General features: G+C 46.9%; 1 protein-coding gene across 8 annotated transcripts in view; it reads left to right on the top strand.

Annotated features, from left to right (window-relative positions):
• frmd4a (FERM domain containing 4A) overlaps positions 1 to 18764 on the top strand; it is an 894188-nt gene that overhangs the window by 813630 nt on the left and 61794 nt on the right. For all 8 annotated transcript variants that reach the window (XM_086010812.1, XM_086010811.1, XM_086010810.1 and 5 more), the window contains one exon: positions 208 to 349. In XM_086010812.1, coding sequence (XP_085866938.1) covers positions 208 to 349 — 142 coding nt within the window. The remainder of the gene's footprint in view (positions 1 to 207; positions 350 to 18764) is intronic.

Here is an 18764-nt window from a genome sequence, read left to right as displayed (position 1 = left end):
TCTGATCATTGGTAGGTTACTCTTTGCCATTGAGCTCCTGAGCCTGGAGTTAAATAAGGACTGAAGGCCGGGATGTGCACTGCAGCCCAGTGAAGCTCATCTCATCCGTCCTCTGCCTTAATGTCCTTGCCTCCTGTGCCCTGCCTTTGTGAGATGTGCGTTGTTGCTTTGGCTCCGTTATTTACTACTTTTTGTTACTTTCTTCAGTCAAAAATTCATGCAGCAAGAAGTCTGAGTGAAATAGCCATCGATTTAACAGAAACTGGAACACTGAAGACGTCCAAACTAGCCAACATGGGAAGTAAAGGCAAAATTATCAGTGGGAGCAGCGGCAGTCTGCTGTCATCAGGTGAGCCCTGCACTCGAGAAAGAAATTGTTTATCCAGCGAGATTTAACCTCAAAGCATTGTCTTATTCCGTCCTTGCGTCGGATTCGGTTACTATTTCTCCAGCATGTTGGAAAAGTGTAGAACAAAGTTTAAATTAATTGGATCATTCAAATTGCAGTCTTGCTGCTGTGTTTGTTTATTTCATTTCCAGCTTCAATATTTACAAATTATCAAACTAAATATTGTGCGTTTCCCCCGCTGGCCTTAATGAGTTTAGAAAGGTGGAGAATTCCTCTGTGTTATGTGTAATATAGGTGTCAGCCTTGGCTCAGTGGGCGGCACCCTCACCTCTGAGTCAGAAGGTTGTGGGTTCATAGTCCCAGTCCAGAGACTTGACCATATAATCCAGGCTGACACTCCAGTGCAGTGCTGAGGGAGCGCCGCACTGTCGGAGGGGCAGTACTGAGGGAGTGCTGCAGTGTCGGAGGGGTAGTACTGAGGGAGCACTGTACTGTCGGAGGGGCAGTACTGAGGGAGTGCTGCAGTGTCGGAGGGGCAGTGCTGAGGGAGCGCCGCACTGTCGGAGGGGCAGTACTGAGGGAGTGCTGCAGTGTCGGAGGGGTAGTACTGAGGGAGCACTGTACTGTTGGATGGGCAGTACTGAGGGAGTGCTGCAGTGTCGGAGGGGTAGTACTGAGGGAGCACTGTACTGTCGGAGGGGCAGTACTGAGGGAGCGCTGCACTGTTGGAGGGGCAGTACTGAGGGAGCACTGTACTGTTGGAGGGGCAGTACTGAGGGAGCGCTGCACTGTCGGAGGAGCAGCACTGAGGGAATGCCGCACTGTTGAAGGGACGGTACTGAGGGAGCACTGTACTGTCGGAGGTGCAGTACTGTGGGAGCGCTGCACTGTCGGAGGGGCAGTACTGAGGGAATGCCGCACTGTCAGAGGGGCAGTATTGAGGGAGCACCACACTGTCAGAGAGGCAGTACTGAGGGAACGCTGCATTGTCAGAGGGGCAGTACTGAGGGAGCGCTGCACTGTCGGAGGGGCAGTACTAAGGGAGCGCTGCACTGTCGGAGGAGCAGTACTGAGGGAACACCGCACTGTTGGAGGGGCAGTACTGAGGGAGCGCCGCACTGTCGGAGGGGCAGTACTGAGGGAGTGCTGCACTGTCGAAGGGGCAGTACTGAGGGAGCGCTGCACTTTCGGAGGGGCAGTACTGAGGGAATGCCGCACTGTCGGAGGGGCAGTACTGAGGGAGCACTGCACTGTCAGAGGGACGGTACTGAGGGAGCGCTGCACTGTCGGAGGTGCAGTACTGAGGGAGCGCCGCACTCTCGGAGGGGCAGTATTGAGGGAGCGCCGCACTGTCGGAGGGGCAGTACTGAGGGAACGCCGCACTGTCGGAGGTGCAAGTCTTTCAGATGAGATGTTAAACCAAGGCCCCGTCTGCTCTCTCAGGTGGACGTAAAAGATCCCACAGCACTATTTCAAAGAAGAGCAGGGGAGTTATCCCCGATGTCCTTGGGCCAATATTTATCCCTCAACCAACATCACTAAAGCAGATTATCTGGTCATATATTTCATTGCTGTTTGTGGGAGCTTGCTGTGCACAACTTGGCTGCCACGTTACCTACATTACAACCGGGGTTACACTTGAAAAGTACTTTGTTGGCTGTAAAACGCTTTGGGACGTACTGAGGTCATGAAAGGTGCTATATAAATGCAAGTTCTTTAAACCTGCTCATAAAGAATATGTTAACAATTTCACTGCACAGTTCACACAGAGGAAATCTTCCCCCACTGACCAGAGGGTCCTAAATTTGATTCCTGGTTTAGGCTGGGTTAGTTGATTTCAGGTGGGCAGCAAGTGGGCATCTAGCTTTGATCTGGAATCAGCCAAAGTTCCTGCTCCTAATCCCAATCACAGTCATCCCCTGCAGGAATCAGGAGAGGAGGGAGAAAGGGAGAGAGGGCAGCAATCAAAAGCAAAAAGCGCCTGGGATATTGTGTGTGCAATAGCCATTCCTGTGCGGTCAATCTGACATTAGGTGATCTGTAAGTTACAGGCAGTGCAGGAGAGAGTTTCTGCGGGGTTCCTCTGATCTCTCACCGTCACTTCGGTGCAAGGTCGTCAGAAACCCTGGAGAAGAGGCATAAAGTGGCCATTTTTAGCCATTTTACGCTGTTTCTCCAGGGGGTTTTCCGGTGCGGTTACAGCGGGAGATTGGGAGAATCCCCTGCGTAAATTCCAGGCGGCAACTTTAAATCCTTTGGCAGCCACCACGTCGCGCGGTTTCTGACTCCGGTGCAGCCGTACTTGGGGGAGGCTCATCAGCCCTGAAGTGGCTGCTTCGTGCTTGGATTTAAACCCGCACTTGGCGAAGTGGTCTCCTCGCATTTCCTTTACAGCAGCTGTCTCCGTGTATTCCGATTAGAACAGATTAATTTGATAAACAAGCTGTTGTAAGAAAGATATGTAGTAGGAAATCTCAGAACCTGTTGCAGGGGATCTTTAAAATTCTTTGTACTTGATAGTTTAATATTTCACTGAAACTGGTACGGGCTCGCCCTGTTTTCAGAAACTTGTATGTTACACAGTATTTATAGCACAGAAACAGGCCATTCGGCCCAACTGGTCTGGTCTGGGCTGGTGTTTATGCTCCACACCAGCCTCCTCCCACCCCACAACATCAACCGGCATCACTGAAACAGATTATCTGGCCATGATCACATTGCTGTTTGTGGGAGCTTGCTGTGCGCAAATTGGCTGCCGTGTTTCCTACATTACAACAGTGACTACACTTCAAAAAGTACTTCATTGGCTGTAAAGTGCTTTGGGACGTCCTGAGGTCGTGAAAGGCGCTATAGAAATGCAAGTCGTTCTTTTTTTCTACTTCATCTAAGCCTATCAACATATCCTTCCATTCCTTTCTCCCTCATGTGTTTGTCGAGCTTACCCTTAACAGCATCATGGGGTACCTTAGTGCGCGAGCTCAGCCTGCCTGGACTGGCCCATGCTACCAGCGGCGGACGGTTACGGTGGGGGCTGGATCCGCTCGGGGTGCCCTGCAATTGCCCCTGCTGCTGTTACCTCTTAATTCACCCCGCCTGCTTTCTCCCATTTACAAAAGGACGTGTAGCCTGGAGAGACAAAAGGCCCCATAAGCCACGGAGCAAGTTGCCTCCACAGACAATGCACCACCAACCCCATCGCCGACTCTACTCCGACCATTCATCGCTTCAGAAAGTCCCGAGGAGAGAAATTCAGTATCGCCCCGTTTGGGGCGCCATTATCGGCCGGGCGCAAAGTTTAGCACCTGGCGCTAATTATCGCCTCCGACAGCAAACTTGGCTTTTATCGCCCCTGGAGGTGATTGGAGCACTAAATCAGGCGCTGCACACCTGTCTTAAGGCGCAAAGGCCGAGGAGCGAGGCGCTACCTCAGAGCGCTGGCGAAGCTCATGTGATGTCAGTCAGCAATGGAACACAGACACACTGGCGCCGGCCGCTTCTTAAAGGGGAGGGTCGATCTTGCTCTCCATCCACACCCTGCTCATTGCAGCCTTGAATCTAGGCCTGGAGAGACCTGTACATCAAATCTGCTGGAAAGAACAATGGAGAGGCCCAGGGAAAGAGCTCAGAGTGCAGCCCCCACAGTCTCTTCTAAATCGATACAAGGAAGGTCAAAAGAAAAATGAACCTGCAAAGTGCTGCTCAGTACCCAAAACTCCTTCACACAGCGTTGAATCTCTCCAGAAGTCTCTCTCTCTCAGAATGCGTGGTGAAAAAATTTCGCCGACAAAAAAAGGCAGGAAGCAGCCGCCTTTAAATAGCGCTCCCCCAGTCCCTTTCCGACTGCAAAACGCTCCCCTCAACCTGTCGTTGTTAGTAGCAGGCGGTAAGACAGGGGGCGCCACTCAATATCCGGTCCGGGGCTTTGCCCACTCGACTGACGTCACGATCTGCGGGCGCAGGAGATCGTGGCGGTAGTGTTTAGCACCGCTGCAAAATGTCTAGTCAATTTCGTAAGCGCCGCAAACATCGCCGCGCCCGGGCGCTAGTTGCTTTGTGCAAACCAACTGAATTTTTCCCCCCTGACCCCTAAACATGATTAAAGGCAAACTCCAGAATGCTCATCCACCCTCACATTTACACTATTCCAGCGTGGTCTGCTATCCTCCAGACATTATTGTCCCATTGCCCCACAGTACAGAAACCTTTGGGTTCTGTCATGTATCTGAACAACTCAGTCTGTGCTTATCCCTATTAACAACAGCAACTTGCATTTATATAGCGCCTTTTAACGTAGCAAAACGTCCCCAAGGTGCTTCACAGGAGCGATTATCAAACAAACTTTGACACCGAGCCACATAAGATATTAGGGCGTATTAGGTTTTAAGGAGTACCTTAAAGGAACAAAGAGAGGCGGAGAGGTTTAGGGAGGGAATCCCAGAGCTTAGGGCCCAGGCGGCTGAAGGCACGGCCACCGATGGTGGAGCGATTAAAATCGGGGATGCTCAAGAGGCCAGAATTTGAGGAGCGCAGAGATCTCGGGGGGTTTGTGGGGCTGGAGCAGATTACAGAGACCCCATTCCCAGCGAGATACTTGAGACAGGAATTAATCATCTCAGCCGGAACTGCTTCTGCTGAGAGTCCGTTGCACATTCCCATTATTCTGTAGCGGCAAAAAAACATTTCTTCCAGCATTCATACAAAGTTAGATCTGCTTTTTATCAAAATTACAAGTGAAACAATTATTCTGTATTAAGGTTAGAGTTTTGGCCTTTTTGCCTTTTTTTTTAGAATTCTTAAATAACGGCTAATTTCGTTTTTTTTTAAATTTTCCATTGTTTAGTTTAGGGAAATGAGCTGGAATCAGTCGCACTAAAATGAGTGGAAACGTGAAATTGAACTGAAAATCAGTGGGGGAAAATGATAGATTTTCTGGATTGTTTAACCGCTCTATAATGACGGTATTTTTGCTGCTATTTTCCATTATTTTCTCCAAAGAGGGACCAAGTGAGTAAGTATTCCATGGGCGGGGGGGGGGGGAGAAAGAGAGTGTAGAAATTGTGGGCAAAGCTTTGTGCTGAACTTTTAAAAGTACCGTTACAAACTTTTCTTCACTTTACCTGAACTGTCTGAGGCCGTTCTCACAACAGGCAGCGGGTTACACCTCAATCCGTTCAGCTAAATCTCCCTTACAATCCACACCTTGACACATAATGAAAGTAAAATAAAAAATAGGAGCAGGAGAAGGCCACACGGCTCGTTGAGCCTGCTCCGCCACATGGCCCCTCAAGCCTGCTCCGCCACACGGCCCCTCGAGCCTGCTCTGCCACACGGCCCCTCGAGCCTGCTCCGCCACACGGCCCCTCGAGCCTGCTCCGCCACACGGCCCCTCGAGCCTGCTCCGCCATTCAATAAGATCATGGCTGATCTTCGACCTCAACTCCACGTTCCTGCCCGATCTCCATATCCCTTGATTCCCCTAGAGTTCAAAAATCTATCGATCTCAGCCTTGAATATACTCAACAACTGAGCATCCACAGCCCTCTGGGGCAGAGAATTACAAAGATTCACCACCCTCTGAGTGAAGAAATTTCTCCTCATCTCAGTCTTAAATGGCCGACCCCTTATCCTGAGACTGTGACCCCTGGTTCTAGACTCTCCAGCCAGGGGAAACAACCTCTCAGCATCTACCCTGTCAATCCCCCTCAGAATCTTGTATGTTTCAATGAGATCACCTCTCATTCTTCTAAACTCCAGAGAGTATCGGCCCATTCTACACAATCTCTCCTCATAGGACAGCCCTCTCATCCCAGGAATCAATCTGGTGAACCTTTGTTGCACCGCCTCTAAGGCAAGTATGTCCTTCCTCAGATAAGGAGACCAAGACTGTGCACATTACTCCAGGTGTGGTGTCACCAAGGCCCTGTACAATTTTAGCAAGTCTTCGTTACTCCAAACTCCTTGCAATAAAGGTCAACATGCCATTTGCTGCAACAATGACTTTTTAACATCAATTAAAAGAAAATCTTTACTAAATTGTAGGGGACCGGTTGGTTTACATTACATAGGATATACGGCACAGAAACAGGCCATTCGGCCCAACCAGTCCATGCCGGCATTTATGCTCCACTCGAGCCTCCTCCCGTCTTTCCTCACCTAAACCTATCAGTGTAACCCTCTATTCCCTTCTCCCTCATATGCATGCTTAGCCTCCCCTTAAATGTATCTATACTATTCGCCTCAACCACTCCCTGTGGCAGCGAGTTCCACATTCTCACCACTCTCTGGGTAAAGAAGTTTCTTCTGATTTCTCTATTGGATTTTTTGGTAACTATCTTATATTGATGGCCTCTAGTTTTGCTCTTCCCCACAAGTGGAATCATTCTCTCTCTATCCACTCTATCAAAACCTTTCATAATTTTAAAGACCTCTATTAGGTCACCCCTCAGCCTTCTTTTTTCAAGAGAAAAGAGATGGAGGAAGACACAAAAAACCTCCCAGAAATACAAGAAAACCAAGGGTGTGGCGAGAATGAGGAACTTAAAGAAATTATTATTAGTAAAAAAACAGTACTAGCAAAATTAATGGGACTAAAAGTCGATAAATCCCAAGGACCGGATGACCTACATCCTAGGGTTTTGAAAGAGGTGGCCATTGGGATAGTGGACGCATTGGTTGTCATCTTCCAAAATTCTATAGATTCTGGAATGGTTCCTGCAGATTGGAGGATAGCAAATGCAACCCCGCTATTTAAGAAAGGAGGGAGAGAGAAAACGGGGAACTACAGACCTGTTAGCCTCACATCAGTAGTTGGGAAAATGCTGGAATCTATTATAAAGGATGCAATAACTGGGCACTTAGAAACTAATAGTAAGATTGGGCAGAGTCAACATGGATTTATGAAAGGGAAATCCTGTTTGACAAACCTATTGGAGTTCTTTGAGGATGTAACTGGTGGAGTAGACAAAGGGGAACCGGTAGATGTGGTGTATTTGGATTTTCAGGCCTTCGATAAGGTCCCACACAAGAGGTTGGTGAACAAAATTAGGTCACATGGAATTGGGGGTAATATACTAGCATGGATTGAGGATTGGTTAACAGACAGAAAACAAAGTGTATGGATAAACGGGCCTTTTTCAGGATGGCAGGCTGTGACTAGTGGGGTACCGCAAGGATCGGTGCTTGGGCCCCAGCTATTCACAATCTAAATCAATAATTTGGATGAGGGGACTAACTGTAACATTTCCACATTTGCTGATGATACAAAGCTATGTGGCAGTGTCAGTTGTGAAGAGGATGTGAAGAGACTTCAAGCGGATCTTAACAGGCTCAGTGAGTGGGCGAGAACATGCAGATGGAATATAATGTGGATAAATGTGAAGTTATCCACCTTGGTAGAAAAAACAGAAAGGCAGAGTATTTCCTAAATGGTGAAAGATTGGGGAATGCAGATGCTCAAAGGGACCTGGGTGTCCTTGTACACGAGTCACTGATAGTGAATGTGCAGGTGCAGCAAGCCATTAGGAAGGCAAATGGTATGCTGGCCTTCATTACAAGAGGATTTGAGTACAGGAGTAAAGAAGTCTTACTCCAATTATATAGGGCCTTGATGAGACCACACCTGGAGTACTGTGTACAATTTTGGTCTCCTTACCTAAGGAAGGATATACTGGCCATAGAGGGAGTATAACGAAGGTTCACGAGATTGATTCCTGGGATGGCAGGACTGTCGTATGAGAGGAGATTGAGTAAACTAAGCCTTTATTCTCTTGAATTCAGAAGAATGAGAGGGGATCTCATTGAAGCATACAAAGTTATTACAGGGCTTGATAGGTTGGATGCTGGGAGAATGTTTCCGTTGGCTGGGGAGTCTAGAACCAGGGGCCACAGCCTCAGGATAAAGGGTAGGCCATTCAGGACTGAGATGAGAAGAAATTTCTTCACACAGAGGGTGGTGAATCTTTGGAATTCTCTACCCCAGAGGGCGGTGGAGGCTCAGTCATTGGGTATATTCAAAACAGAAGTGGATAGATTTCTGACTAGTAAGGGCATCAAGGGATATGGCGATAGGGCCGGTGAATGGAGTTGAGGCAGAAGATCAGCCATGATCTCATTGAATGGCGGAACAGGCTCGAAGGGCCGAATGGCCTACTCCTGCTCCTATTTCTTATGTTCTTAGACCCAGGCTGTTCATCATTTCCTGATAAGTATACCCTCGCATTTCTGGTATCATCCTTGTAAATCTTCTCTGCATCCTCTCCAGTGCCTCTGTATCTATATTTATAACCTGTTCTTTTGAAGGCAAGAGTAATAAGGACAAAAACATTTTTTAAATGCATGTTCGTCGGTGAAAAGTTCAGTGAAGTTCGACCCTACCCATGTGTCTGGTATTCACCTATTTTCTGGTTGCCATTTTGCTGAAACTTGACTGGTGCCTAAGTCATATCTTTAAACGTACAACGATGCATAGACCAGTTGGGCCGAATGGCCTGTCTCTGTGCTGTAGACTTGGTGTAACTCGATGCAACAGCTGTGTAGTGCTCCTCATGTAAAGTATGTCTTAAAGATGTTTCCAGGTGGAAGCTGAGCAAGAAGTAAAGGAATTTGCAAGGAGGAAAGAAACTGAAGGCGTATTTGGAGAGTTATGTTTTCGGAGACTTTTAGGACTTCAAGGGTTAAGTTACGAGGAGCGATTACACAAACTAGGGTTGTATTCCCTGGAATTTAGAAGGTTAAGGGGTGATTTGATCCAAGTTTTCAGGATATTAAGGGGAGCAGAGAGGGTAGATAGAGAGAAACTATTTCCGCTGGTTGGGGATTCTAGGACTAGGGGCATAGTCTAAAAATTAGAGCCAGACCTTTCAGGAGTGAAATTAGGAAACACTTCTACACACAAAGGGTGGTAGAAGTTTGGAACTCTCTTCTGCAAATGGCAATTAATGCTGGGTCAATTGTTAATTTTAAATCTGAGATTGATAGCTTTTTGTTAACCAAAGGTATTAAGGGATATGGACCAAAGGCGGGTATATGGAGTTAGATCACAGATCAGCCAAGATCTCATCGAATGGCAGAACAGGCTCGAGGGGCTGAATGGCCTCCTCCTGTTCCTCTGCTCCTATGAGACTGGTGAACACAGGGTGAGATATATAAAGTTTTTAGAAGTGAATGCCAGAGGGAAGGAGCATATTGGCTAAAAGATCAGCCTCCAGGAGAGGATGAAGCTGCCACCAAATGTTATACAGGAAACTTTTTTTTATCCGGCACCGATGGGACCGACGTGGTGCCGGTTCATCAAAAATTCCGGATAACCGAAAGCGATAGTAAAAGATACGGAGCTTTAGCAACAGGTTCAGAACAATGGCTACAAGTTCCAAGCGTCTCTGAAGCTTAGCAACAGCTGCAGCCACACCCTTGCACAGCAACAGATCGAGGAAGGCAAGTAATAAAACTTACCTGAACCTACTCCTGAATTTTGCCGGTTAACCGAGATTTCCGGTTATTTAGGTGCCGGTAAATCAAAAGTTTCCTGTAGTTCTTAGAAGCACGCGATCATGTTCCCCTCCAAGTCACACACCATCCTGACTTGGAAATATATCGGCGTTCCTTCATCGTCGCTGGGTCAAAATCCTGGAAATCGCTCCCTAACAGCACTGTGGGAGTACCTTCACCACACGGACTGCAGCGGTTCAAGAAGGCGGCTCACCACCACCTTCTCGAGGACAATTAGTGATGGGCAATAAATGCTGGCCTTGCCGGCGACGCCCACATCCCATAAACCAATAAAAAAAAACAAATTAATGCCACTGTTTGGTTCCATGTAAGACAACTAAACATCACATAACATCAGACCAAAACTGTATCGACCAAATGCCTGCCTTGCTGTTACACTTCACTCTTGCACCGATGTTACATGGTTTGCACATCTCATCGACACAAAAACTTCAGTGTAACTTGGAAGTAAAATCACCGATCTTATAGGACATCGAATTGAGCAAGCGATAGGAGACCAACTTAAGCAGGTCGACTCACACCACTTGCCGTTTGCGCTGGTTGCAATATCATAAAAATCATAGAAATTCACAGCACAGAAGGAGGCCATTCGGCCCATCGTGTCTGTGCCGGCCGAACAAGTGCTCTCCAGCCTAATCCCACTTTCCAGCTCTTGGTCCGTAGCCCTGTAGGTTACGGCACTTCAAGTGCATATCCAAGTACTTTTTAAATGTGATGAGGGTTTCTGCCTCTACCACCCTTTCAGGCAGTGAGTTCCAGACCCCCACCACCCTCTGGGTGAAAAAAGTTCTCCTCAACTCCCCTCTAATCCTTCTCCCAATTACTTTAAATCTATGCCCCCTGGTTATTGTCCCTTCTGCTAGGGGAAATAAGTCCTTCCTATCCATTCTATCTAGGCCCCTCATCATTTTATACGCCTCAATTAAATCTCCCCTCGGCCTTCTCTGTTCCAAAGAAAACAACTCCAGCCTCTCCAATATAAGTGCAATCGACGGAAGGCCAACATTAAAAAAGTTCCAAGGAAACTCTACCTTCATTTATTTTTAAATGTTAGCCATCTGCGGTGTAATAGTAACGTGAAACTCGAAAGTTAATTGTAGGGGACGGTGAAGAGCGATTTGGAACAGTAATTAACAAGATCAGCTGCAGCTCGCCCGACCTATAGGAGCGGTTGCTGCTTCAGTTCGGTGTCCGATACTCTGAGAAACGAGTCGATGAAAGCAGTAACTGACTCTTGTCGGCCGTTTATAACACGCTGCACCCACTTCACTGCAGTCGCCCAGACCAGCGAGCCCGACAGTTTCTGCGCCGAGAGAGCTGCAGCTTCCGCCCACAGCGGGGGCCGTGCACTGCCGATGGACGAGCCCGCTTGCTCCATTTTGGCTTCAGCTGCTGCACTCACGGGTTTTTCCAGTTCTTCCGTGACCGACGTGAAAGTGACGCTGACCTAATCGCCCCGACTGCACCGAGCGTGCTGAAGCATTTCTCACACACAAGACATTTCTCTAAACTGGAAACCTTGATTTGCCGTGTTAGAAGCCGCCTCCTCTGATCGATGAAGCCGCGTCATGGTTACTGACGTAATAAAACTCACTACACACTTGGTTTGAGTATAAAGCAAGGCTTTAATCAACTTGTTTCAGAACATGGAGGTCTAGTTGTACTCCACTAGTTCCTTGTCTTACAAAATGTCCCTGACAAGCTGGGGCCGACACCCGAGTATTTATACTCCTTGGACGGCGCCACCAGCTGGCCGTCCAGTGTTATTTCACGAGTAGTTTCTTGATGAATGATGAGATTTATAACAGTTACCTTCTGTACTCTCTTTGCGTTTATGTTAAAAAAAAATGCGGCTCTGAGTTAGGCCTAATTACAATTCATCAGTGGGAACTGGAGGCAAGAGGCCCAAGATCCAAAAATTGAAGGGACCTCATCAAATTATAACCTGTTGTAAATTGCTGCTTGCCCCTTTGCACTTTGTTCAAGTTTTGTTTGGTGAAATAAGATGGAGTTCATTGAAATAAGCCGGGGTGATAGGGACCATGGAATGGGTGAAATTTTACTTACAGATTTTTATTGATTACTTAAAATGTGCATTAAAGCGCAGCAAAGCGAATCTGAGTGTCATGCTACCAATGCTCCCTGGGTGCCGCGCCACCCCTGTGATAGAAGGTGACATGAATCAGTCATTCATGAAAGAAAGATTTATGAAATAATACTGAGTGGCCTACGGGTGGTGCTGTCCAGGGAGAGTATAAATACTCGGGCATGGGCCCAGCTTGCTCAGGACATTCTTAACAGGAACTAGTGAAGGACACAACTAGACCTCCATGTTGTAAAACAGTTGATTAAAGCTTTGTTTAACGCTTAGACCAAGTGCCTAGTAGTTTTCTTACATCAGAAGGGGTTTAAAATTATGAAGAGATAGGAAAGAGTAGATAGAAATAGACTGTTTCGAGTGGCTGAGAGATCTAGAATGAGGGGAGATAGATGTACAATAAACGAAATATAAGAGGTCAAGGACAGAGCTCAGGAGAAACTGTTTTACACGGAGGTTGTGGAATGCACTACGGGAGTTAGTGACTGAAGTAGAGAACCTATTAACATTTCAGAATATGTTAGACGGATGGTTGAAGGAAAGTGGATAAAAGGACATGGGAACAGGGCGGGAACATGGGATTAGGAATAATGGAGGGTAAACACCAACGTACACTAAAATAATAACAGAAAATGCTGGAAACACTCAGCAGGTCGGGCAGCATCTGTGGAGAGAGAAACAGAGTTAACGTTTCAGGTCAATGACCTTTGGTCAGAACTGGAAAAAGTTAGAGATATAACAATTTTTTAGCAAGTACAGAGGCAGGGAAAGGGGGGTCGGGGAGGAAGGAACAAAAGGAAAGGTCCGTGATAGGGTGGAAGGCAGGAGAAATTAAATAGCAATGGCCCAGAAATTCGGGTCAGAGGCTTCCCGTGGGTGCAAGCCCCCGACCTGCACTTATCTAGCGCGCCGGCCGTTGCGCTGTGGGCCCGCGTGGGATTCCGATCCTGGGCCTGGTCCAGCTCCCGGCGCGCAGTGCTTGCGTATCCCAGGGGCGCAGTTAGTTCGGTGCGTCCCCTGGGATCACGTGGGCCATGGAGAGCCAATGGTAGCAGGGAATGCTTCATTCATAAAATTGACAGGAAGAGCTGTCAAAACTATAAATACTATAAGCCCCAAAACATAATTAAAACTTCAAATATTTTTTTTTTAAAACATCACATTTTTAAAATAACTATAAATTACATAAAATAATTATTTTAAACAATAATTTAAATTTTTGAAAAAATTAATTACATTTTCTAACAGGGCTAAAAATAAACTTATCTTTCTTTAAAGTATTTAAAAATAATAAACCTGTGGAAAAAATGTTTTAAATTTAATTAATTCACCACTTACCTTGTAAAAAGCAGGCCTTGTGCCTGCTTTTTAAAAGTGTAGCTGCTGGAGACTTACCCTCCCGGAGAAACCTGTAAAAAAAACGTAAGTTCCAGGCGTACGCGCTGCCTCTCCGGCGCACGCATTCGACCTCTGAACCCCTTCCTTTAAGGGAACGGAAGTTCCGGTTTCCCGCGCATGCGCAGTGCATGCACGAAACCGGCACTTTTGTTGGGCCTACGGGTGAGTACCCAGCGCGTACTCACCCGTGGGGACCCGAATTTCTGGGCCAATGAAGACTAATTGGGCTAAACAACATGTTTCTGTGTTGTTATTTTTTGTGATTCTTTGTAACTTGTGCCCTCCTTGTAAGATTTACTAGAATGGTACCAGGGCTGAGGGACTTCAGTTATCTGGAGAGGCTGGGGTTGTTCTCCTTAGAGCAGAGAAGGTTAAGAGGAGATTTGATGGAGGTGTTCAGAATCATGAAGGGTTTTGACAGAGTAAATAAAGAGTAACTGTTCCCATTGGCGGAAGGATCGATAACCAGAGGGCACAGATTTAAGGTGATTGGCAAAAGAACCAGAGGCGACATGAGGAAACATTTTTTTACGCAGCGAGTTGTTGTGATCTGGAACGCACTGCCTGAAAGGGCGGTGGAAGCAGATTCAATAGTAAAATTCAAAAGGGAATGGAATAAATACTTGAAGGGAAAAAATTTGCAGGGCTATGGGGCAAGAGCGGGGGGGAGTGGGATGAGTTGGAGAGCTCTACCAAAGAGCTGGCACATGCATGATGGGCCGAATAGCCTCCTTCTGCGCCGTATCATTCTATGACGTGTGGAACTATTGTGTTTCCAGTAATGGTCCCACTATCACAGTAAATTTGAGCTGGTCTAGAGATGTTTCACAAGCACTGTCACAAAAACCCAACGTGAGACAGGGCCAAATCCCATCTTCAACGCAGCCATGGCTTTACTCTGAAAAATCTGGAGGAAGAGAGTTGCGACTGCGGCTGGATGAATCATTAGCAAGTAGCACGGACAGACAGACAATGGCAGCCCTGAGAGTGTGGCTGTCCACAAGGCCCGTGCGCCTGTAGTAACTGGGTGTGTCCGTCTGCGTGGGGCGGGGGGCGCGGGAGGGCGGGGGGGAGGAGAATGGAGGTTGCTTTTGGTGCCAGATCATTGTTACAGCATTTTTTTTTTAATTCCCGAAATATCCTGGCCATTGAGTGAACTGATAAAGATCAAGAAAAGTAACATTAAAAGGGGAGTAACGATTTTTTTTGCAGAAATTGTTTTTTTCCCCTCAAGCGGATTGTTCTGCTCTTACAGATTGTGGTGGAGCACAATGGCGCTCAGCTGTACCGGACGCCTGGAGCTCACCCCCCCCCCCCGAGTAAATAAGAGAGGCAAAGAGCGACTGGCAGGCTGAGCGCAGGTGTCAATGGTCTAGAGGTTTGGCCGGGTTGTGCTAGCTCTAGCCGATACGTACAATTGAGTGGCTTGCTGGGGTAGTTCAGAGGGCAGCTAGGCAGTCTTGCTCAGCTCGCGAGCGCTTCTGTATAGGCAAGACACTGTGCACAGGAAGCCCTTTTGTTCCGCATTTTTTGGCACCGAACATCTCGGATTGTTTTTTTTTCCATGTTTAACAAGTGGGAAGAATGTAATTTTGTGAATGCCTTTCTAGAGGTGTCAGGGGACATTTTTTTGGGGGGAGGGGGGATTTCTTTAAATTATTACCAAGATTGAAAAGAATAGAAGAGCATTGTCTGAGCGCTCAGCAGTGATGCCATGCTTTTTTTCTTCATGGGGCTACTCATGGTAGTTTGGAGGATACCCTGGTCGAGTAATTGGGTTGCGCCACACCCGTTTCACCGGCAGAAAACGGGCGCCTAAAGGTCCAATATGGCAGGGTCCACGTGTGCGCTCATTCCGTGCCGGAAGTGCGCTGCCCTCGATAAGAGCATAAGCATTAGGAGCAGGAGTCGGCCACTCTGCCCTTCGAGCCTGCTCCGCCATTCAATAAGATCATGGCTGATCTTCTACCTCATCTCCACTTTCCCGCCCGATCCCCATATCCCTCGATTCCCCTAGAGTCCAAAAATCTATCGATCTCTGTCTTGAATATACTCAACGACTTGAGCTCTCTGGGGTAGAGAATTCCAAAGATTCACCACCCTCTGAGTGAAGAAATTTCTCCTCATCTCAGTCCTAAATGGCCGACCACTTATCCTGAGACTCTGCCCCCTGGTTCTAGACCCCCCAGCCAGGGGAAACATCCTCCCTGCATCTACCCTGTCAAGCCCCTTAAGAATTTAAAATGTTTCAATGATATCCTGTCATTCTTCTAAACTCTAGGGAATATAGGCCTAGTCTACTCAATCTCTCCTCATAGGACAATCCCCCCCACATTGCACAGGCATCCAGAACCGGCGCCAGAAGCAGGCGTTAAGCCCTTTGCATATACAAGCAATAAATAACAATAATATCGGCCCATATCCCTCTAGAATGAAAGTAAAGTATCCCACAAGACCCCTTGTCTTCCCCTGACCCCGTTAGTGACTCATGAGTGGGACCTACTGCACCCGTCAATACTCGGCCACCAGTCCGTTAGCCTGAATAAACATATTTATTATACAAAATCAGAAGAAAAACTTCCGCAGAAGCTGCAGTCCAATATCCTGAGGCTTACCACCCACCCCCCCATTTTTTGCATAACTGAATATTGTAAAAAACAATCTGGTGAATAACTGGGGAGGAAGACCGAAAGGCCGTCTGTTATTAATAGATTTCCTCAATTAGATCTTCAAAAATTCCTCTTTACTGCAGCGCAGTGTCCTCAGGACATCCTATATTGTGGAATTACAGGTATTTGTTTTGGTCTGTGGATTGTCACAGCACATCCTGATAAGGTTATGTAATCGCAGGAAGCCCACGCTGCTTTTTTTTTAAGAATCTGTTTTCTATTACCAGCTAATCTAAAACAACCAGCAGCCAGGTAGCTTAGACAGTAGAGTGAGTCCTTGTCTCCAGACTGGAAGGTCATGAGTTCAGTCCTCAGGACAGCTGTGTTTGTTACCTGAACACATTTCCTTTGTAGAATCATAGAAATTTACGGCACAGAAGGAGGCCATTCGGCCCATCGTGTCTGTGCCGGCCGACAAAGAGCTCTCCAGCCTAATCCCACTTTCCAGCTCTCGGTCCGTAGCCCTGTAGGTTACGGCACTTCAAGCGCATATCCAAGTACTTTTTAAATGTGATGAGGGTTTCTGCCTCTACCACCCTTTCAGGCAGTGAGTTCCAGACCCCCACCACCCTCTGGGTGAAAAAAGTTCTCCTCAACTCCCCTCTAATCCTTCTCCCAATTACTTTAAATCTATGCCCCCTGGTTATTGTCCCTTCTGCTAGGGGAAATAAGTCCTTCCTATCCATTCTATCTAGGCCCCTCATCATTTTATACGCCTCAATTAAATCTCCCCTCGGCCTTCTCTGTTCCAAAGAAAACAACTCCAGCCTCTCCAATATAAGTGCAATCGACGGAAGGCCAACATTAAAAAAGTTCCAAGGAAACTCTACCTTCATTTATTTTTAAATGTTAGCCATCTGCGGTGTAATAGTAACGTGAAACTCGAAAGTTAATTGTAGGGGACGGTGAAGAGCGATTTGGAACAGTAATTAACAAGATCAGCTGCAGCTCGCCCGACCTATAGGAGCGGTTGCTGCTTTCTCATAGTAAAATTCTCCAGTCCTGCCAACATCCTTTAGTTGGTGACTTTTTTGTCAGTGTTTGACAATGCTGGAGTTGCTTCGGTAGCAGTATCTTCTCTCGAGGACCTTTCTGTAAGGCCATGCGTCAGATTAGGGGTAGGACATTTAAGACTGAGATGAGGAGAAATTTCTTCACTCAGAGGGTGGTGAACCTGTGGATTTCTCTACCACAGAAGGCTGTGGAGGCCAAGTCATTGAATATATTTAAGAAGGAGATAGATTTCTAGACACAAAAGCATCAAGGGGTATGGGGAGAGAGCGGGAATATGATATTGAGATAGAGGATCAGCCATGATCATATTGAATGGCGGGGCAGGCTCGAAGGGCCGAATGGCCGACTCCTGCTCCTATTCTTCTATGTTTCTATTATAGCTGAATGTGCACCGAGTGGCCCGCTGGAAACTACTGTCTTTCATCCATCTCGTTTTCCCTTTTCAGTGCCACTTGTGTTTTCCTCCACCACCCCCTCCCCCCACCCCCCCCCCCTCCCATTTGTCTGTTTTGTGACCTTTCCTGCCTTTGTTCATTGGGATTCTTGCCTCATTTATTTTCAATTGAGATGCGACCTGAAATGGACAAATTGAACCTTTTCAAAGTGAAACTGTGAGTGTGGAGATTACCCCTGAGTCGCAGTATTGCCTTAAAACTGTTTAACATGTTATTTTCACAATGTTAATAGAGGCATTAACCCACTTGTTTTAAATTGACTAATAATACCTTTGCTGAAAGAGGATTATGTAATTTAATGGCTTTATATAATAATATCACAGATCAGTATTTAATGGGCCTCTAGTTTTCCCCTAAATTAACTAACTAATCTAACAGGGTGTCGTTAGGGGATCTGGTTATGGCTGTATAAAGCGACTTTCCTCTTCTTAACGAGTATTTAGACACAAACCAACCTCTTATCCCTTCTTCGACGCCTTCTCACTCCCTCTGCCTTCATCTTCATCTTTATCACTGTCAAGGGAGGTGCTTGGCAAGAGTGCAGTGCCTCATTAACATTTGCTAGAGTTTAGAAGAATGAGAGGGGATCTCATTGAAACTTATAAAATTCTAACAGGACTAGACAGACTGGATGCAGGAAGGATGTTCCCGATGGCAGGGGAGTCCAGAACCAGTGGTCACAGTCTAAGGATAAGGGGTAAGCCATTTAGGACAGAAATGAGGAGGAATTTCTTCACCCAGAGAGTGGTGAACCTGTGGAATTCTCTACCACAGAAGGCAGTTGAGGCCAATTCATTAAATATATTCAAGAAGGAGTTAGATATATTTCTTAAGGCTAAAGGAATCAAGGGATATGGGGAGAAGGCAGGGACCGGGTACTGAATTTGGATGATCAGCCATGATCTCATTGAATGGCGGAGCAGGCTCGAGGGGCCGAATGGCTGACTCCTGCTCCTATCTTCTATATTTCTATTAGGACCGTTAATAACAGCAGCTTGAATTTCTATAGCACCCTCACATGGAAGAATTTCTCAAAGCACTTAAGCGAGCCAGGCAGACTCCACAGCAGGGGATAGGAGGAATTGGGACAGAATGGGCTGAGAACCTCCAACCCCAGAAATGCCGCAGTGTCTTTTGCAGTTGACCACATAGGAATATTTCTTCCAGTACAACGGAAGAGGTTTAGGAATGAGCTTGATGCCACTGTTTATGTCCACACACAATGGCGTTTGTCAAAGCACATCACTGGATTTTGTTAGATGCCACTCAGCCAT

The sequence above is a fragment of the Somniosus microcephalus genome, chromosome 17, assembly GCF_052327205.1.
Source record: "Somniosus microcephalus isolate GS21.2 chromosome 17, FLI_Smic_1.0, whole genome shotgun sequence".
NCBI lineage: Eukaryota > Metazoa > Chordata > Chondrichthyes > Squaliformes > Somniosidae > Somniosus > Somniosus microcephalus.
Note: the sequence above shows the minus strand (reverse complement) of the source record. Positions and strands in the feature narration are given on the sequence as shown.